At 35.9% G+C, this 23,597-nt stretch overlaps 1 protein-coding gene across 1 annotated transcript; it reads right to left on the bottom strand.

The window, feature by feature from the left end:
• Positions 1 to 3,292: 3,292 nt before the first annotated feature.
• On the bottom strand, positions 3,293 to 20,347 carry LOC137247182 (putative inorganic phosphate cotransporter). Its single transcript, XM_067778282.1, has 4 exons — positions 20,211 to 20,347; positions 17,737 to 17,873; positions 16,579 to 17,661; positions 3,293 to 4,246 (listed from the first exon to the last, which is right to left on the bottom strand). Exons 1-4 carry the CDS (start codon positions 20,233 to 20,235, stop codon positions 4,064 to 4,066), a joined length of 1,428 nt encoding a protein of 475 aa, XP_067634383.1. The 5' UTR covers positions 20,236 to 20,347; the 3' UTR covers positions 3,293 to 4,063.
• Positions 20,348 to 23,597: the final 3,250 nt, after the last annotated feature.

The following is a 23,597-nucleotide window of genomic DNA, read 5'->3' as shown; positions in this document are numbered from 1 at the left end:
GTCGACCGTCTGTCCTCCCGCTCTGCCGTTAACACGATAACTTGAGGATAAATGGGTATATCTTTATTGAACTTAGTTCACGTACTTATCTGAACTCACTTTATCTTGGTATTAAAAATGGGGGAAATCCGACTATAACCACGCTCACTTTTTCGATATCGAAAATTCCGAAAAATGAAAAAAATGTAACAATTCTATACCAAATACGAAAAAAGGGAACATGGTGATTGGATTAGTTTTTTGACGCAAAATATAACTTAAGAAAAAACTTTGTAAAATGGGTGTGACACCTACCATATTAAGGAGAAGAAAATGAAAAAGTTCTGCAGGGCGAAATCAGAAGCCGGAATAATGTCCGTGGTATTACATATAAAAATAAATTAGCGGTGCCCGACAGATGATGTTCTGAGTCACCCTGGTCCACATTTTTGTCGATATCTCGAAAACGCCTTTACATATACAACTAAGGGCCACTCCCTTTTAAAACCATCATTAATACCTTTAATTCGATACCCATATCTTACAAACACATTCTAGAGTCACTCCTGGGCCACCTTTATGGCGATGTCCCGAAATGGCGTACACCCTTTTAAAATACTCTTGAATACCTTCCATTTAATACCCATGTCATACAAACACATTCCAGGGTTACCTTAGGTTCATTTTCCTACATGGTGATTTTCCCTTATTTTGTCTCCAATGCTCCCAGCTGAGTATGTAATGTTCGGTTACACCCGGACTTAGCCTTCTTTACTTGTTATCAGTATACAGCACTAAATTCACATTCAGCTAAATATAAAGATGGAATCGATTGTAAATGTTTTCTTGCAGACTTGGGTGCATTTCGGTTAATTTTCAGATTCTTCACAAAGCCATGGCATTTCATTTGATCTAATGAAAATCAAGCATCAGTAACATCACATTTTTGGAGTCAATGAAAATGTTCAAAGTTTATGTTGTTAATATATTTCTAATAAAAATCTATATTTGTAATTGGTGGCATACCAAACCATTTCCAATTGGTTTTTGATTTTTATATCCCTTACTTAACAATTTTGGAGTTGGACATTTTTTATACCTTTTGATAATTTAATTTCGAAGGGAGCGGGATTGTATCGAGACTACTTCCTGAACATTTTGCGATCGATGTGTCTTCACTTTAATGAAATAAAAACCATAGATCTCGTTTATTCTTTTACCGCACCTTATCGGATGTGGTTCAAAGTATCGCCATTATTTTTTTTTTTAATATAAACCATTCTTTCACTGTGGGTCGTTCATTTAATGAATGAAAGTATTTCGGTGTCAAATGTTGCTTGTTTCCATATGTTTTCCCTTGTTCTTTTACGTTGCGTTATTTACTTGTTCCGTTAATTCGAGTTTGTTCAATTATATTTTTCACAGTCAGGAGATAACCTAACCAGCGAAGGCCATACAGCAGACTTTGATAATGTTAAAATTTTGGATATAGAGAAGAGAGAGAGGACGCCACACTCGAAGGGTTACGCACAAGGCTGCCACTTTGGTGTATTTGGACTAAAAATGATTCCTTTCAAACCTACTTGGTCCGCTTGGCCCTTTTTCCCAGTTTTGATCCTTTTTTAGCAGTAGCCAACATTTAGGTACTTTTCTTTCTTTTTCACTGAGGTAAAAATTCAAAACACTGCCCACAACATTTACCACACTTTCATTAACCCACTTCATGGAATTCTTACCACAAATATTTCTCAGTCTATAAAATGTAGTATTTAAGCAATTTCAGCGAGGCATTAAAAGAAAAGTGTTGCATCTTAGGGCAAACAGATTCCACGGACCTATCAGAAAAAAGTCTTGTTTTAGTGGCCAGGTATTTCAATCGGTTATCAAACACTTTTCGTGATAGATTTTATTTCACTAGTCGAGCTAAAAGAATTTTTTCAAATATGTACACGTATTCCTATAAGACATTCGGCAGGGCTTGCCACTGGTGGAACCATTACGATGACATTCGAGTTAAATGCATTGAAAATTACGTAAAAGAGTGAAACAAATTTGTTTTATGTTTGGTGTACTTGCAACTCATTTAATTCAAGTTCAAGCATACCGAGAGATATTGACAATTTGTGAAGGAATATATCAACGTGCAAAGCAAAAAGTAACACTTTCGACATTTTTTGCGAAGAAAATCTATGTAAAAATTGCACGTCGATATTTAAGTTTAAACGTTTAGGGGAAAATGTAAGCATTTATAAAAATAGTATTAGTAAAACTGCTTCGAATAATTGCTTGATTTCATTTATGATTTACTGATTTTGCCACATAGTACGGCAAAAGCAGAACGCAAGTTCTAGATCCGTTTCTTGCTAAAGCCGAACTGCGCTATAGATTTCATTATATTGCAACCAAAAACATAATGCTGGAACTAAGACCTATGTCAGCAAAACGTTTCGTTGGTGAAAGACATACCTATCCTTATCATTGAAATGTGCAAAATGTAATACCCAAAAGTACACTTTATTTTTTTATGCAGTTTGAATTAAATGAAAGTCTCTTATTCGCTTTGTTTAGTAAAATTTTGCATAGGAAACCTTGGAAACATCCTAAAATTTTATATTTTACAAGGAATCATAATAAAATAAAACAAAAGTTTGGTCCTTTTATTCGATTAGTTTGAAATGAAAACATGGTTTGGTAACTGTGGTGAGGCATACAACAAAAAATTTAAATTTAGATGTAAATGATATAAACAGCGTATACAAAACTGCCATCCAATGCAATGAACTAGGCAATGGGCGCAGTCAGAAGTTTTAATTGTGTTAAAGTTCTTTATATTATTACGAATATTAGCAACACTAAGGGATACTAACATATCTAAGGCGATACTATGCAGTCAATTGTATGTACATAAATAAATCAATCACTATGCCTGCACATATGTACATTAGACTGGGTCGATTATCGCTAACGTTTTTACAACAGTTTTTTGAAGAAAAAAAAATATTTTTTGGGTTTTGGGGAGTGTTTTTTTTTTGCAGGCTCGAAAATTATTTTTTTGGGTATGCTTAGTGGAACGCCTAGAAGTATGCGAACGAGACATCAGAGAGTATGAAAAGGAGTTAAAGCTGAGTAAGCAGTAATCAGTTTGATTTAAGCACGCTATCAGTTGCGAAGAATAAGTGTTATTGTGAAGTATTTTCAAAGTAGTCTAATAAAGAATATTTTGCATTATTGAATATTGGAGTTATTTATTCAACAGTTTAGCGATACGAACGTTAGTGGAAGGTTGCAAATAAGTGGAATTTCCCCAAACTCGTTACAATATTATTAAATTTTTATTGCTATCAGTTGTTTTATGTTAACCAAATGTCGTTATAAATGTACGTAATGTTAAAAGTTATGTCTAAAAACAAAATTGCAGAGTCAATGAAAGTGTATTATGTTAAATGTAAGTGTAAATATGTTGTCACATTATGTTGATTATTAATGACTTTTTAATGTTTGTTTTTTGTTTCATGTGCTTATATTAATTTAGGGCTTTAAAATTATATAATTTTTTTTAAGTTTTCAAGTTTCATGCACCCCTTATTGAAATAACAAAGAACATAAGTTGGCTTATGTTTTTAGTAGCATTAACCATCATTCAGTTATGTATAATTGTTATTAACAAAATTTTTATAATAATTATTTGTCATAACTCAAGAGGAATTTTATAAGAGTGTCTTTTGATAAGGACCGTATGTATGACATAGAAGTATATACGACGAAATCTGGGTAAATTTCGACAAATGATAATTTCGAATGCAGATAGAATACAGCAATGTGTCGACCTGCCGTCACCTTGCATTACTCTACCATGACAACAGCATTATTATTTATGGTTTTATTTCAAAATATCTGTTTGTTTGACGTGACGGTTACACGACATGTACATATTTTTAGCATACTAAGATTAAAGTAACTAATAGGAATGTTACAAACACATATTTCTAACAAATTAAATTGAATACCTATATAGACAACTTATCATACTAATAATGTACATAAGTATCTATATATATATACAAAGATAATATTTTATTTTTATTCAGTAAGCATTGTTTTCCATATTAATTGGTTTGAATTTAATGTGGTCCCTTCGTTGCTGATCTTCTTTCGGATAGTTCCATTTTTGGATTTTAGTTTGGCCGAATAAAATGAATAAGAGATTCCCAATGAAATAAAGTGCTGCAGTTACGAAAAATACTATGCGCCATTGATTGACATTTTTCTAAAATTGTAAAGAGAACAAAGAAAAGTTAAACTACTACACATGTAATTATTTCGTTATATCCTTATTGACAAATGTGATGAAAACACACATAACTCCACGGGTTTGCAGCGCGAGCTTCTCCTTTAATTTACGGTGCGCTACTTTGCAAGTTTTGTATGCAAATTAATACAGCAAATGCTCGTACATGAGACAAATGGACTTTTGTTAGCAAACTTTTCATGGAGGATATATGTTCAGTTGTGGGCTAGCGGACCGTTGCCGAAATTGGATACCGTTATAAAAAAAGAACTATTTATACCACGTTAACCCTTTCACTACCATAGAAACTGTGCATCCTTATAGAATTTAAAAAATATATCAAAAATGCAATTTACGCCCTAATTGAATAAGCGATCGTCCCATTAGGAGTATTTCCCTTTCACCATCAGCTGTTAATTCAACTAGCCAATACATTTTTACAGTTTTTTTATACTCAGCTGATCAGAGGTCACGGAGTATATTAATTTTGTTCGCATAACGGTACCCCGTAACGGCATAAACTAATCGAGATAGATATAGACTTCTATACCGTTCTATATAGACTTGGATACCGTTATAAAAAAAGAACTATCTATACCACGTTAACCCTTTCACTACCATAGAAACTGTGCATCCTTATAGAAGTTAAAAAATATATCAAAAATGCAATTTACGCCCTAATTGAATAAGCGATCGTCCCATTAGGAGTATTTCCCTTTCACCATCAGCTGTTAATTCAACTAGCCAATACATTTTTACAGTTTTTTTATACTCAGCTGATCAGAGCTCACGGTGTATATTAATTTTGTTCGCATAACGGTACCCCGTAACGGCATAAACTAATCGAGATAGATATAGACTTCTATATATCAAAATGATCTGGGCGCAAAAAGAAATTCATTAGCCATGTCCGTCCGTAAACAAGATAACTTGAGTAAATTTTTTAAAGTCAAATTTTAACAAAAAATTGAATATATTTACAGAATATGTAACTAAATTATGTCAATATTCAACTCCAGTCATAATATGGTGCAACGAAATACAAAAATAAAATTTAATTTGTCTATAATACGTTTAATGCCATAAGTCGAACAAAAATTTACCAATCCTCATGAAATTTGGCAAGGGCATAACGATAACCGTCTTCTGTAAAAATGGGCGAAATCGGTTGAAGCTACGCTCAGTTTTTATACACAGTCGACCGTCTGTCCCTCCGCTCGACCGTTAACACGATAACTTGAGCAAAAGTCGATATATCTCTACTAAACTTAGTTCACGTACTTATCTGCACTCACTTTATCTTGATATTAAAAATGGGCGAAATCCGACTATGACCACGCCCCCTTTTTCGATATCGAAAATTCCGAAAAATTTGAAAAATGCCATAATTCTATACCAAATAACAAAGAAGGAATGAAACATGGTGGTTGCATTGGGTTTTTGACGCAAAATATAACTTTAAAAAAATTTGTAAAATGAGGGTGACACCTACCATATTAAGTAGAAGAAAATGAAAAAGTACTGCAGGGCGAAATCAAAAGCCCTTGGAATCATGGCAGGAATACTGTCCGTGGTATTACATATTGTGACGAATATTAGTAACACTAAGCGATACTCACATCACTAATCTGATACTAAGTAAATAAAGCCACAACAACAATAAATCAAGCTGCCACACTTGTATGTACGTAAACAAATTAATCATCACGTACACACATACATACAAGCAGCAGAAAGATACTCACAAACGCATGTCATCATCGGCTACTACTCCGCTCACATATACACACGCATATGGCTACTCACTACAAATATACGCGCGTAGGGCTGGTGACCAGGTAGAGAATTTTAGAAGAAGAAACGTCTAGACATTTGGGCAGAGAGTATAAAAGAAGAAGAGGCTGAGTAGTCCGTAAGCATTTTGATTTAAGCACGCTATCAGTTGCGAAGTATAAGTGTTATTGTCAAGTATTTTCAAAGTAGTCTAATAAAGATCATTTTGCATTATTGAATATTGGAGTTATTTATTCAAGAATTTAGTGATAAGAAAGTTAGTAGAAGGTGTAAAACAAGCGGAGTTTCCCTAAATACGTTACAATATATAAATAAATTAGTGGTACCCCACAGATGATGTTCTGGATCACCCTGGTTCACACTTTGGCCGATATCTCGAAAACGTCTTCACATATAAAACTAAGGTCCACTTCCTTTTAAAATCATCATTATTTATTTATTTATTATTTAAAAACGACGACAAAATATGGTCGACTGCATAATATAAAAGATATATAAATATACAACTCAAAAGATAAAATTTAAGATATATCGAGATTTCAACAATGTTATATTACAAACAAAGAAATATTAACGAGCATTACTCTTTAATTTCAGAATATAATAATAATAAGAAATATGATCAGAAATAAGAACTTATGCCGAAATCTTATTCTGGCGGAATGCATCAGATTCCGCTCAGCATGATTTCGGAATGCAGTGGATTCCAATCTTCCTGCTGGAATGCAACAAGATTCCAATCAGCATGTCATGGGAATCCGGCAGTGCTAAGAGTAGTGTAATGAGGATACGCCATCACAAGGCATAGAAAAGTAACATGACCTGTGTTGTTGGAATGCACCGGATTCCAATCAGCTCGATGCCTGACCCATAAGATTATACTGCCGGAATGCATACGATTCCGGTCAGTGACTCAAGAAAAAGCATGTTTTTTACGTTGTTGGAATGCACCAGATTCCAATCAACACAGGACTGTCTTGTTCCTTCTTAATGATACATGTTGATAAATTTTCCTCCATCCTTAAGCGAGATAGTTCCTGTCTTTTATGGAAGGAATAAAATGCCGGCAAATTAAATTATCTTGTATCTCTTAAATTAGATAAGCAAGTATTGCATTACGTATAGTGGCAAAAGTACATTCAAGACTGATACAGCTATACAAGTCATTGTAGTTCGCGCACCAGATAGAAGGGTAAATAGAAAGGAACGTAGTGTCTGGATAATCTAGGGGGAACCGCAAAAAACAAGCGGCTGAGGAGGTCCGCAGAATCAATTTCTCCAATAATGAGCTTATGGATGAACAATACCCCCAGTAATATTCTCCGATTTTCCAGAGTGGGTAAGTTAATAAGAAGAAGTCTACTTCTGTATGGAGGAAGGTGGAGACTTGAGTCCCAATTAAGGCCGCGCAATGCAAATATCAAAAACTGCTTCTGAATTGACTCAAGACGCTTTATATGCTTTTGAGAAACAGGGGACCAAACGCATGAGCAATACTCGAGTATTGGACGAACCAGCGATGTGTAAAGAACCTTAGTGAGGTACGGATCATCGAACTCTTTAGCCCATCTTTTAACAAATCCAAGTAAACCCAACGCTTTGTTGGCTATAGATGAAATATGCATGTTAAAATTCAATTTCGGATCAAAAAGGACACCTAGATCATTTGCAATAGATATACGCTCCAAAGGCGTACCATCTATTACATAAGATTTCAATGCTGGCTTCACTCGGTGAAATGTCATATGCTTACATTTAGAGCAATTTAAAGCTAGTAAATTTGTTGTGCACCAACATTGGAACGAGTCCAAGGCGGCCTGAAGAAGATCCAAGGAATTCAAATCGGTAGGACAGTAAGTGTAGCAAAGTTTTACATCATCCGCATACATTATAGTATGGGAATATAATATTGTCTGTGGCAAGTCATTAATGAAAAGGGCAAAGAGCAAAGGGCCTAGATGACTTCCCTGGGGTACGCCGGAGGAAACTCCGAACGATTCCGACAGATTGCACTTGAACAGGACTTTTTGGGTCCGGTTAGAAAGATAGCTTTTCAGCCACATTAATAGGTGAAACGGAAAGCCCAGTAAATCAAGCTTATGAATAAGCAACTCATGGTTGACGGTATCAAATGCTTTGCTGAAGTCCGTGTAGATGACATCCGTTTGCTTGTTCGCTAAAAATCCTTCCATAACTATAGAGGTGAATACAAGCAAATTTGTAGTGGTTGACCTTTGACGAATAAAACCGTGTTGGCATGGAGATAAAACACTAGAACACTGATATTGGAGTTGACTAGTAACAATCTGTTCAAAGACTTTAGGAATGACTGAAAGTTTAGCAATACCCCTGTAGATTTCAACATTTGACCTACTACCTTTTTTATGCAGGGGTATAATAAAAGACTGTTTCCAAAGTGCCGGGAATGACGCAGATCCCAGAGATAGCTCAAATAATTTTAAAATAGGCTCATACATGTTTTCGGCGCAGTACCTAAGCACGCAACTAGGAACACCGTCCGGCCCCGGAGAAAAGGTGGGTTTCAAAGATTGAAGACTCTGAAGAACAATATTACCATCAATAGCAGGATTCCTAATGTAATTCGATCTATCTAAGCGATAGGGATATTGACCGGAATGAAAACCACTGGATGAATACGTGGACTTAAAGAACTCAGAAAATAGTTCAGCAACGTCGTCATCAGTGCAAGCTTTTTTACCTCCAAAGGTTAATGAGGAAGGATACCCAGAAGTTTTCCGCTTTGAATTTACGAAACTGTAAAACTTTTTTGGATTTCTAAAAAATTGGGTTTTACAACAACTCAAGTAATTTTTATAACAAAGCTGATTAAGACTATGAAATTTAGAACGAGCTATTAGATATTTAGAGAGGTCTGCAGATGCTCCAGATTTCTTGAATCTCTTATAAAGCCTAGATTTAATGTTATTAAGTCTGATAAGTTGCCTTGAAAACCAGTAGGAATGCAGGTATCAAAGAAGCCATCAAGCGTACTGTAAAATATAGAGATAGCCGAATCGACATCAGTGCAAGCATAGAGGTCCGACCAATCATGGGAAGCCAACAGATCATTGAGCAGAATGAAATAAGCTTTGTAGAAGCATCTAGATCGGGGACGAGACTGTACTTGAATCCTACGGGGTAGGCTGATATCAAGTGATATCTCTAGCGTAGGGTGAAGAGGGTCTTCTGGAAGGGATAAAGGTGGTATTTGCGTAAGGGCAGTACCCACCAAGCCATCCGCAAATACTAAATCCAGCATTTTATTTCCACTATTTGGAATATTGTTAATCTGTAAAAGAGATGAGTCTAACAAGCAATTGAGAAACTCATGTTGAGCAGTGGGAGTTAAAAAGTTTGAATCACTTATATTAACCCAACTAACTGTTGGCAAGTTAAAGTCACCAACAACAACAATTCGATCGTTATCTCCCAACTGCGAATGCAAATCGCAGATGGCCGAGCTATGACTAGCATAAACATCCATATCCGAACGAGGTGGTATATACGAACAGCAAACAATTACGCTATAGCTACCGAATGAAAGCCTAACTGCTATGAATTCGATATGAGGGATATTGTCCAACGAAATCAACTCAGATGATAGGTTAAATTCAACAGCAATAAGGACACCTCCCGCTCTAGAGATGCGATCTCGCCGATAAACCGCATATTTATTTGAAAAAAACTCAGAATTGTAATTATCAGGCTTTAGCCAGGTCTCCGTAAAAGCTACAACTTGTGCAGAAAAGTTGAAAGAATTAAGGAAGAATGGAACAAGTTTTGATCGTAAACCACGAACATTTTGGTAATTAATGAGAAGACGGGACAGATCAGCAATTACCTTTGTGTTGTTATTACTGTGTTCGTCATACCGTTTTTTGGCTGTAATAAGACAGGTTCGGCCCTCGCCTTTCTTGTGAACAAGTGAACCACAGTATGCTTAGGCCAAAAAGAGGAATCAAGTACCTTATCGAAATATTCATCTGAAAGGGATATTTTAAATGAGGAGATGTCTCTCTCATATTTAAAATTAAATTTATACACATTGATGTTACTAGTAGGTGCAACACCAAGTTTAGAGCACACGTAATGAGCAATGTCATTTTCAGTAAGCGAGGCGTGTAATCGGGACACAAATACAGCCCTACGAGGTGGCACGGCAGTCACCTGCAAAGGAGTAGCGGATAGCGCACCAGAGAGCTGGGAAAGTGCGGCCGTTATAGAACAGTTGACAGAAACGCATTGCTTAATACCTTTAATTTGATACCCATATCGTACAAACACATTCTAGAGTCACCCCTGGTCCACTTTTATATACGGCTAAGGCACACTTCCTTTTAAAATACTCTTTAATACCTTTCATTTGTTACCAGTGTCATACAAACACATTCCAGGGTTACCCTAAGTTCATTTTCCTATATGGTGAGTTAACCTTATTTGACAAAGGAGGAAGGAAAATCGTTCCAAAAAACATCACCCTTGGTCTACAATTTGGTCGATATTCCCCAAACGTATGTGATATGAAATTAAAAACCATCTACGAAACCAACGCAGCTAAGCTCTCAGCTGAGCATGTACTGTTCGGTTAGACCCGAACTTAGCCTTCCTTAGCCTGCTACAAGTCTCAAGTAGGCGGTCGTGGAATGGCTTAAAATAATATTCGATGGGTGCTTACGACTGAATCATGTACCGCACTCTTGGAGAACTGCTCATGTAGTTTTTCTACCAAAGGCGTGGAAGATCGGTCACGTGTATCCCAAAGACTAAAGACCCATTAGCTTAACGTCATTTCTGCTTTTGAGAGGCTGATAGATGTGTACATAAAGTCCAACGTGGATGAAAAGCTGCTCTCCACAACACAGCATGCGTACACCAAAGGCAAGTCGGTAGACACCGCATTGCATAGGGTGGTAATAATCATAGAGAAATCCCTGGAATATAAGGAGTATGCTCTAGGAGTCTTCTTGGACATTGCCGGGGCTTTCAATAATGTTGCAAAATGGGCGATTATGGATGGTCTTAATTACATTAAAGTACATCCTGCCTTAATCAGATGGATCGGCTGCATGTTAAATTGCAGAAAGATTACATCACAATTGTACGAGGTCACGAAATCAGTGGACAGGGGCACGCCGCAGGTAGGGGTGCTCTCACCTCTGCTGTGGACGCTGGTCATCAACCATCTGCTCAAGCAATTCGATGAGGGACCAGTAAAACTTACGGCTGACGCAGATGACGTTGGAATTGTCATAAGTGGAAAGTGCCTTCCAACGATTAGTTCTTTGATGGATCGGGCGCTTCGCGATATTCATACCTGGGCATCTAATGTCGGATTGAAAGTCAATGCGGAGAAGACGGATATGGTCTTGTTTACAAAGAGGTACAAGGTCCCAAATTGGACCAGGCCTAAGTTAGGAGGGGTGACATTACAGGAGAAACATTGAACAAAATATCTAGGAATCATCCTAGACAGTAAGCTGTCATGGAAGGTCAACGTGGAGGAGAGGGTGAAGAAGGCCTCAACGGCACATTATGCATGTAAAAGAATGCTGGGGCGTACGTGGGGCTTATCGTCCTCTCTTTCTCATTGGGTTTTTACAGCGATTGTAAGCCCTATTCTATACTATGGAGTTCTTGTTTGGTGGAAAGCCACACAAAAAACAACATACCTCAAAAAATTAGGGTGGGTATGCAGACTATCGATGCTTAGCATTACATCCCACCTATAGACCTGGTAGCAAAGAACAAAGCGTTAACGACCGTTACTAGGCTCGGTGCTTCGGGGCAGCTTGAGCGCCGACCATATGGCCATAGTAGTATAGCGTCATCAATCACAAGACGAACAGACTACATGATTCCCTATCTGCTCTTCGAGGGAGATCTTAAGGCTACAATAGAGGTGGACTGTTGGCGCAAGGGTGCGCAAATGGCGGACGAGGTAATACATGTGTACACCGATGGTTCCAAAGTAGTGGAAGGAGTAGGGTCTGCGGTATACTGCGCTGATCCGGAAATAAGCAGATCCTACAGGCTGCCAGATTACTGTAGCGTTTTCCAAGCGGAAATATTAGCCGTAACCAAAGCAGTAGAAACCCTGGAAGAGAATAGCTTAAGCTGCAACCGTGTTAACTTTTATATTGACAGTCAAGCAGCAATTAAGGCAATAATCTCGCATAGCACAGCATCTAAATGCGTGTTAGAGTGTAAGCAGTCTCTGGAGAGAATCGGGACAGGGAGAAGCATACATCTATATTGGGTCCCAGGGCATATGGGAATAGATGGGAATGAAAAAGCTGACGAACTAGCTAAAAAGGGCGCATCCCTTGAAGCTTGCTCCGTAGATGTCCCAATTAGATTGGGTGAGATTAAGCGAAGTCGAGAGGTGCACATGATCGACCAAGCGGGAAAGGCGTGGTTTCAAGCGCGGGGCTGTAAAGTGTCGAAGATTATGTGTAGGTCTTACAACCTTAGACTAACACAGTTGCTCCTATCATTAAAAAGAGAGGACTGTAGACTCATGACGGGTATTCTGACTGACACTGCCTTCTGGGGTCACATGCCTTTAAACTAGGCTTGGTCAGTGATAGCAGATGTAGGAAGTGCGGGTTCGAGGAGGAAACGATCGAGCATGTTCTGTGCTCGTGCCCTGCACTTGCCAGGCTAAGACTGCAGCTATTAGGAGTGATACAGCTGTCAGATCTAGAAGCAGCAAGTGGCTTAAGTCCTAGGAAGCTTCTAGTATTTGCCAAGAGAACGGAGTTATTTTATAAGATAGTTCCTGGTTTTTGATAGGGTTTTTCAGTTTGTTCGTTAAAACAAACTTCTGGTAACACTACGGACTCAATCAGTCTATGTGAGGTCCTCATGGGCCGGCCAGTTCAACCTACCTACCTAGCCTTCCTTTCTTGTCTAATTTTAAACGGTTTAAGTTTAAAGCTTGCTGATTAATATGTTTTAAATCTCACTACTGTTTTGAAATAAAACTAAAAAATTTAAATAGGGATTTCTAGACACTTTTGATTTTAAAATAAAACAAACAAGTAGGGAAGGCTAAGTTCGGGTGTAACCGAACATTACATACCCAGCTGCCAAGTTACAGCTTGAAAAACTTTTATATTACTTTCTTTTAAAAGTGGGCGATGCCACACCCATTGTCCATTTACTAATTTTCTATTCTGCGCCATAAGGTCAACCCACCTACCAAGTTTCATCGCTTTATCCGTCTTTGGTAATGAATTATCGCACTTTTTCGGTTTTTCAAAAATTTCGATATTGAAGAGTGGGCGCGGTTATAGTCCGACTTTGTTCATTTCAAATAGGGATCTGAGATGAGTGCCCAGGAACTTAAATACCAAATTTCAATAAGATACCTCAAAATTTACTTAAGTTATCGTGTTCACGGACAGACGGACGCACGGACAGAAATAATGAAGTGTCTACGAAGTCTTGAAAGGCTACGGCGCAGCAGCGAACATTGAACAGTCGAGTTGTGTGGGTGGATAACAAATTGCTAAGGTGGAGGGGATCGAGCTGAGCACGTATTGAATGCAAGGCCTCCGTACAATTAGCGGCGTGAGAATGATAACATAAGAAAATACCGTAATATATGTAGGTAAATGTAATAGCAAACCAGGCGACGGATTGGAGACAAGGCCTCTTCAACCGTTCGAATACTGCCCCAGGTGAAGGAATAAAGCACGGATTGGAGACACGACCTCTTCAACGGTGCGACCAAAAGCAGTCAACATACACGCAACAACAAACCTACGGATTGGAGACAAGGCCTCTCCAACCGTAGAAACAACGAGTATGAGGGTAAACGTCTCACATGCAATCAGAGTTTATACTCGGATTGGAGAGAAGACCTCTCCAACCGGTGGAAGTACGAGGAAAGCCCCGTTACGTATTGTGGAAAAAAAAACAAAAAAAAAAAAAAAACAAAAAAAAAAAAAAAATTCAAAAAAAAAAAAAAAAAAAAAATTCTATTTATACATATATAATTTATTTACACATATATACATATGTAAAAACCAAAACCCTACAATACAAGTAGTCGAACGCACAAGCATGCCACAAGCACTATATGCACAGTGTTTAAGGTAGGCTTGCAAATATTCGTAGAAGTGGTATGCGTCAAGCACATTCAGGTAGTAAGCAGGGCGTGTCAGTCCCAGCGTTAACCATACCGCGGCACTATCTAAGTACAGCAACGTGACCCCGACAGACGTAGAGCTTAGTGCTCAACCTACCTCCCGACGGAATACTTGACGGTAGTACCGGGGGGTAAATGGTACTCAGACGGTAGGAGGTTTAGTGCGGTTAAAGTCCCACACTGACTATGAGGCTTTCGATGCTTCCTCCTCGTAAAACAAAAAAAAAAAAAACAAAAAAAAAAAAAAAAAACGGACAGACGTACCGACGGACATGGCTAAATGAATTTCGAACAAAATTAATATACTCTGTGAGCTCTGCTCAGATGAGTATAAAAAGTTTAAATTTACTGCTGATTGCTGCAAAATTCTTCTGTTTTCTTAAATACGAGTGAAGACGTATCTAGTTTAATATTGAAACCAAGTTTTATGCACTCATTTTCAAACAAGATTCATACTTAGATTAAAACTTTTACCCGTGCATGTTAAGGCATCTATATCTATAAATCTTATAAAATAAAGTCGCTAAATGCCATGTATGCACATAACTTCACACAGAATGCTCCGATTTTAAAACGGTTTTTTGCATTTGAAAGCTTAGGTACGTTAGATGGCACAGCTAATATAATTTGAAGATATATATTATAGGGGCGTGGCAAATTGCCAAAATGTAGTAAAGAATCATAAAATTTTTGTTTGCACAGCTATAACTCATAAACGGATGGATGGATTTAAAAAATTCTACTTTTCAGACAAACTTTGAAATATTTACCTTCGATCTGCATCAAAAAAAATACTTGATTCCTTTCTTATATCAGCCAAATTGTTTAAACAAAAGTAACATTTTTATCAAAAAATGCATATGTGTGTTTGTTCGCTGTGAACTGTCCGCGCTAATTGCTTTTGAGTGAGGCTTGATGCGACACATACATACGTACATATATAGCATTCGCTGCGTTATTTAATTTCGGGCGTAGGTTTATAGGTATGTATGGATGTACATTACTACATAGTATAAAACAAAGTCGCCTTTTCTGTCCCTATGTTCATTTGAATGCTTAAACCTTTAAAAATACGCAACGGATTTTGATGCGCTTTTTTTAGTGGATAAAGAGTGATTGAAGAGGAAGGAGTGGATGAACATATTTGGCTGAAAATTGGTGGAGGGTTAGCTTAAAACCAGGAGACAGATATAGGGTAATTTTTATCCCGTTCTGATACGGGTATTTTTCGTACCCGAGGGTGACTAGGGTCTCGAGATATAAGCGAAAACGAAGACGTGGGTACCCCTAGAATGTGTTTATTGAATATGGATAACAAATGAAAGCTGTCGCTTAGTGCTTTAGTACAGGGTAGTTTTCATACCTATTGGAGACTAGGGTCTCGAGATTGAGGCCAAAACGTGGACCCGGGTACCCCTAGAAAGTGTTTGTATAATATGGATAACAAATGAAAGCTGTTGATGAGTGCTTTAGTACAGGGTAGTTTTCATACCTATTTGTGAAGGGTCTCGAGATATAGGCCAAAAAGTGGATCAGGGTAACACTAGGATGTGTTTTTACATTATGGGTATCAAATTGAAGCAGTTGATGGGTGTTTTAGTACAGAGTAATTTTTATACCGCTGGGAAGGTCCCAAGATAGATATAAGCCAAAACCTGGACCCGGATATCAAATAAAAGCTGTGGCTGAGAGCTTTAAAGTAACTTTCATTGTGATATTCGATTTAGTCGCATCAACCTGGCAAACCTGATAAATATGCATGCGAAGCCGAAATAAAGACATGAATTAATAATACCCACATAACTATTTACATACGTCCTATTTGCCTGGCAATAAGGGATGAAGAAGAATGAGAAAAACTTGAGAGAAGAGAAAAGAGGGAAGGAGAAGGAGACTGAGAAAGAGATAGAGTGAGACGAAGATAGAGGTAGATGAAGCGAAAAGACGGAGGGAGGAGTGAATAAAAGGATTAAGAAAAAGTGGGGAGGTGCAGAGTTAGGCGGAAAAAGCTTATTAAAATGTATGCGGATAGACCAATTTTTGGGCAGAACAACGTCTGGCGGGTCTGCTAGTCTTCAATAAATTTGAAATTTGAATGTCGCCAACTACGAAAAAACTCCAGTGGATAAATGGTCTAAAGATATTTCCGTGGTAGGCGTGCCTGTCGTACAACTAGCTAAACCAAAGATTTACGAAATATACATACGTAATTAGATATAATTATTATAAAATAAACTCGTAAAGTACCCCTAATTACCAAAAGTAAATAAGCCATAGGCGGCTTATTCGTGAGTTTTCAGAGATCTAGGAGATGTTTAACAATTTTGTTGAATCAAATTCTTACCGTATTCGTGACAACAACGCCCACAAATAGTGGTGCTATTATGCTCGCTAAATTTGCCATGCAGTTAGCAATACCCATTAAAATTCCAGCAAAGTTGGGCGATATATCAATGTGATTAGTCAGGAAACCCAATGCTGATGCCGAATTCATGCCAATTGTAATAACCAATAGCATGAGTGCCAAATGACTTTGATCTGTTCTTATATAACCCAATAAAACTAGGGATATCGCTGGCACCCAAAATCCTATCGTATTAAACATCATACGACTTTTATTTATACCAATAAAATCTCTCTTTATAAGATATTCATTCAATGCACAAAACGCGAAAGTAAGCAAAATATTTGCAATATACGGTACTGCAGACAACAAGGCATTAGTCTTAATATCTTGTCCAAGAATATTTTTCATATAAGAAGGAATTTGTATAAGCAATGTCCAAAAGCCCCATGCAAAAGTACACTGCGCCACTAAAATAACTAAGAAAGGCACCGATGTCAATATTTTAATCCATGGTATTTTTGTTGGTATTATTTGCTCTTCCTCATGTTTTGCGGATGTTAGCAATGATTTCTCGATATAAATTTTTTCCTCTGCTGATATCCATTTAAATTCACTAGGAGAACTAGCGCCCAAAAAGCACCATGCAAATGACCAGAGTAAACTGACGATACCAGAAAAGTAAAAAATACCGGGCCAACCAATTGAAGAGGATGCTATAACCCCACTTACGGCCATTATTAACACACTTCCGAATTGTACGCCCGTATAGCAGAATGTGCCAATGGAACCACGTTCCTCCGGCGGAACCCATTTTGATATAATTGTGTGTGATGAAGGAAATATGCTACCCTGTATGATACCTTGAGTCATACGCAAAGAAAAAAGTAGTTTCCAATCACCCATACGAGCACAAAAAGGTGTGAGTATAGCTAAAATACTACTCACACCTACGCTCACTAGCATCGTAATTTTCCCACCATATTTACGGGCTAATTGACCGCCAGGGATTTGGGTGAGAAAATAACCCCAGAAAAAAGCGCTGAGTAGATGTGATTTTGTTTTTTCCGACCATTGATATTCCTGAGAAGAGGAGTTTTTGAATTACTACTCGTATTAAAGTATGGCATAAAAATTGTTAGAGGCAGTTTATATTACCTCAAAATCGAGATTTGTTGCATTACGATCCGTCATCGCAACAATGGCCACGGAAAAACTAACACGTTGTGTATAAGCAACAGTTAGACCAAAGAAAATCATAAGACACTGAAGATGACGTACGCCAAAGTATGAAGCTGTATGTTAGGGGAAAAATAATAGGATAGTTTAGTATGATTAAAACAATTGTTTACAAATACATACAGAAAAAACCACCCTTTTGTAGCTAACAGAACTAAAAATTAAAAAAAATATATATACATAATTACAAAGAGTTTTTGTTACAGTAGGTATAGGTCGAATAATTTACCATAAATAATTAACTCAAAATAACTTTACGTATATTCAAATTTAAATTATTGAGATAATAATTAAATTCAGAGTAAAAAGCAACTATCTATAATATTAGTTGGCCCTTAGGTCAAATTTAACTTTGCGCACGTACCATAGACCCATTCCAATAAAAAAATTTCATAATGAGTAATTTAAATTTAACGGACATAAATTCAATTGACTTCATGAACCCTTCTAATGGCATTTTGGTTAGTCGAAACTTTACACATGTATCAAGAGCACGTGACAATGGAATAATTTAATCCCAGAGTGACATAAGGTCAACTATTATAAGGTCAATTGGCTTAAAAAAAAATATGTAAGGCGCGATAACCTTCGAAGAACTTTTAGGCCGAGCTTCTCTTCCAATTTGCGTCATGCTCCTTTTAAGTTTTCTTACAAATTGGTGTGATGGTAGGGCTTGCAAAAGTTTTAAATTTTTTTCTACAAAATGGGGCTATGCACACCATTTTCCCAAATCTAACTGAATTTCTTTTGATTAAAGACAATCCTTACACCAAATTTTTTTAGGAATGTTCGATTTATGGGATTAATAATATTATAGGCAGATTATCTAGAAAAGGAGTGTGTCCAGGCCATTTTCCAAAATTTTTTAATTTTCTTACTTTGCGTGGACACGCTACTACATTTTGTAAAAATAATCTCTTCTTGCAAAATTTTTGAAGTTATTCTTCTTTAGGCGCTTTATGAAAAATTAATGAGAGTGAAATTTTAAAAACTGTGACATAAAAGTCACAGGTTGAAAATGAAGTTCGTGTGTATGTTCGCTGTGAATTGTACGAGCAAGCTTGATTTGAGTGAGATGCAAGTATATGGATGTTTCTATGTATTCCAAAAAAGAGCGCCTTTTTATCATAAGCCACTGATAACTGAAGTTCCGATTCATTTATTGCCGGAAGATGCTATGGCAGTGGACATAGTTTAAAAATAATAACATTCGATTAATTCGCAATTTTATGTTAAACTTAATGTCTTAAAAAAAAACATATTTATTTTTCGAATTTAAACTGAACTTAATTTACTTTGTTGACTATCTCCTTCCAGTCCTTTTATTACTTTATTGTAATTACATGCAATTAAACACTATATTTTAATGGACAAGAAGTATAACATCTAACGCGCGTACATTAAAGTGGCCGTGTTCGTCAACCAATTTTGTTAGTTTTCACAAAGCGTATATATAAAAGCAAGTATAGCCACCGTACCAAATTTCAACATAATATCATGAATGGGTTTTGATTTATGGCTTGCAAAACTTATAAGTCTTCTTTATTTTAAAGTACGCCTATTTAAAGTCACGTAGAGTCAATGCACGCCTTACACTCTTTGCTTTTTTTTGTGTGAACTGTATTAGCCAAGGGGGCGCAATTGTAATATAACATAGACCTTCGTATCTATTTGGGGTTTAACGTGTGGTTTCGACAAGTTCTGGTAATACTATGAACATATTCACCAAACTTAACCTGGCGAGTGTATTGATTTATGATGCAAAATAAAAATTTAGTAAAGTTTGGCAAGATGGTCGTGGCACCCCCCACATTTAATAGAAGTAAATTGAGAAGTTTAGCAAGCCATACATTGATTTGATATAATTTCAAAATTTACAAATTTGTCGTAACACCTAGATATGTGAATAGTTTTACCGGATCGCCCTTTTTATTCAATTCTCTATATAAAATGCTTAATCCCATTACGTGAGAACATCATTTTAATATAGGTAACTGTTTGTCAATTTATAAGTGCCATATTTCAGCACCATACATTTTTAGTTTTAAACAGCACTTTTTTAGCTATCGTACATATAATAAAGGGAGTTTCGGTACTTCTAAATCCAATTAGCTCAAAGCCCAACACCAATAAAAACTTCTCGCCCTCTACCAAACAAATGTTGTAAGAGTTTGTTGTTATATTAAATTCAGCAACACATGTTTCAAGTTTCGTTGGATTGTTATAGAAATAATAAATAAATAACTTATTTTCCAAAAAAAAAATTGAAATGGTTGCAACATTGCCTTCTAAGAATCGAATAAATGGCGAATCTTTTCATAAAAACTGTTAACAGGTTTCATTGGCGTTAAGACTTTTTTCAAAATCTTCACTTCACTAATCTTTTTTCTTACTTTCCCTGTTAGAACTTTTTTCCATTCTTTAAAAAACTCTTTCGATGCAATTTTGTTTCAAACATTCGGTGAGTCCGCGTATAATGCGTGTGAATCTTTTGATGCACGTAAAGCTTCTGATAACTTTTGCTTTTGTGGGACCTTCTTTAGGATTAATTATTATATGTACACAAATATAGTATATTATAGCATGTGAGTATATAAAGACGTACCAAATGATAAGATTCATTCAAGATTGTCAGACCAAAACAAAGAGACTAAAGATATTTTTTCACATATTTTATATATTTTCTCTTTGCATATATGTACTTACCTACAATTTTTTCTTAAGTTATCTATTTCAAATAATATTTGTTTCTGTATAATTACTACTTAATAAATTTAAAATTAATAACCTTGCAACAAGTGGTCGATATGACTGCATACATAGGTATATTTGGACACCCATCAAACATTCCAGTAATTTTTAGTTACTGTAAAAAAATCCAAACAAATGTTAATAAGCTTTCAAAAGCGCGCCTGAAAAATTCAACACCATTGAGTTAAAACATAATACAGAATTGTATCTGCCTGCATGGTGAATAAAATGACTTACCACAAAAGGCAACACTTAGAGACCAATTGTAAGATGAGCAGCGGGACATTCATATGGCTGAGTAGCTAAAGGCATCTGCCTTTGCATTGGTATGAATATTGGAGATTCGAGTTCAATGCTCAGCTCCCGAAAAGCTAGCTGATGAAGAAGTGAAATTCAGAAACATGTCCTAGTAACCATCGCACATAGGTAGATTTGAGACATTTAGGCGGCCATAATTGAATTTCTGAAAGTTGCCACAATTACAAAAAAAGCACTCCCACAGCTTAAGAATAGACAGGGGAACAATAATTATACCCTTTCCCATCCATCGCATATCTGGCGTTAGCTGTCAAGTAATCGGAATTTAGCTATTTCTGAAACGCATGTTATGGTTTTTTTTTAACCTACGTGAAATCGTATGTTTTAACGTGAATATTTTAAGTTTTAAGACAATTGAATTGAGTAATTGTGATGGATTCTGATATTTCAGGTAAATACTAACATTATTAATGGTGCTTGTGATTTTTAAAAGTTATAAATTGATAAAGAACCTATTTTATTTAGGATGTCAAAAAAAATTGTTTTTTCTTTTTTTGATTTTTGGTGTTCAAAACCAGTTTTGTTATGTTTTCAAGACAGTCCAAGTGAAAATTAGTTTTGAACATGGTACTTGGCACAATTAGCTTGCCAACTGCATTAAATATAGCTGCAGATACTTGCAGATAGGGGGTTAGATAGAGGGTTTGATACATCCTTGTTGCTGTACAACATGAAAAATAGCCTCACTGCGCAGGTATTTTTCAGTATTACACAGTGTAATGTCTATTCTAATATAACCGATTAGTTATACAAATTATTATAATTTTTCATAAAACCTATTAAAAATTTACCCTAAATAAAGACAGAACTAAGTTATTACACTTCTTGCTGTACAACATGAAAAATAGCCTCACTGGGCAGAAATTTTTTAGTGTTACACAGTGTAATATCTGCGCAGGTATTTTTCAGTATTTCACAGTGTAATATCTATTCTAATATAACCGATTAGTTATACAAATTATTATAATTTTTCATAAAACCTTAAAAATTTACCCAAGATAAAGACAGAACTAAGTTATTACACTTCTTGCTGTACAACATGAAAAATAGCTTCACTGGGCAGAAATTTTTTAGTGTTACACAGTGTAATATCTATTTTTTTAACTTAACCGATTAATTACGCAAATTATTATAATTTTTCATTTATTAAACAGTTTTAAGAAGATATAGACAATAAAATATTTTTGGCCGCCTAAAACTTGAAAATCTACCTAAGTGCATCGCCGTTTGTAAACACTACAATTTTTCTCTAAATATCAATTTCTCTATTATAATTATAATTATTTACAATTCAAACAAAAATATGAGAAGTTAAGAATTGAGGAGTTACAAACAAAAACGCAATAAGTGCGACCTTAAATTTTTTGAGATATGGATGGGTTTAGCTTCACTTTCTAAAATCTCTGTTATAATCTTAATGAGAAGTAGAAGAAAAGGAAATTAACCATTCTGGAACATTTCAAAAAAAGTTTCTTATGCTATGTTCAAACAGAAAAATAAATTGAGGCAATATCAATTCAAATTGAGTGGTGTTCATACAACTCAATTTAGCTTACACAATAGTAATTTGATGGCCGGTTGGCTCATCTCTACAGCAACAACATACCTGTATTCAGAATGTCAAAGGGTGCGTGTTGGAATTAGGTGAATGGAATGGAATGAAAACATAAAACTTTAAAATTTTTAGGGGGACTCATGTAACCGTATAAATGCCTTATAAAGTGTGTAAACGTATAAATTTATCTAGTTTACGCACGAGCTGTCAAATTTTGTATGAAAAATCATTTAAACAATTTGTATAAATTTACGCGCACATTTCATTGTGTAAACGCGGTAAACTCAAAGGAATGCAACCTTGCAGACATTACAGACGGCATTTTCATCAAAAATCTCCAACATCAGCAAGTAAAGGCGTTTTAGTTTTGATTTTTCACTTAATCTTGGTATTTTTTAATTTGTATAACAATCAAAAAAATTTTTTTGGAAATAATACAGCTGAAAAACAATCAAGTTTATCAAGAGTATTACTAGGTGCGTTCATATAACCGCGTGTGTAAATGGATATAATTTTACACCTTATAAGTTTATATGCTATCATGAGTCCCCCTTTTGTGTGTTGTAAGATAATGTGTTCAATGTTTTGGTTTCATTTTGAGTTTGCAATCCTCTTTTGACAATTCCTACTCCAGTGAAATGAAAAAAATAATATCAGCTGATGAGATGAGCCAACCATATAGTTGAGCCATGTGCAGCTGACGTTTAAATCTACTCAATAAACACACTTTACAAGGTTGTATTTACAGTTTGAAACAATTTATTACGCAATTTTTTTTAAATTGGCAATTTGTTATTACAATTTATTATATGATAAATTGCGTAATAAATTGCCCAAATGGTATAAATTGCCAATATGGCGTGTGTTTTAGCATAACGCAATATCTTCATACAATTTTAACATGTTTTAAGTTGAAAATTTTTAATGTTTATATGAATGAGGATAAGTCTTGAAATAATGATATACTCCTTTAGGATGATGAAAGTAGTACTTTAGAAGTATATATGGAGCATACAAGTGTTCCACAACTAATCCTCATACGTATGAAAATTGACCACATCTTGGTCAGGATCACCTCCTTTTCAGTTGAAATATGGTATGAGAATTACTACAAAATCCTTGAACTCTTGATTGACATTGATGATATATATATCAA

This window comes from Eurosta solidaginis, chromosome 3 (genome assembly GCF_040869045.1).
Source record: "Eurosta solidaginis isolate ZX-2024a chromosome 3, ASM4086904v1, whole genome shotgun sequence".
In the NCBI taxonomy this organism is placed as follows: Eukaryota; Metazoa; Arthropoda; class Insecta; order Diptera; family Tephritidae; genus Eurosta; species Eurosta solidaginis.
The sequence above is the reverse complement of the archived record's forward strand: the minus strand, read 5'-3'. Positions and strand labels throughout refer to the sequence as shown.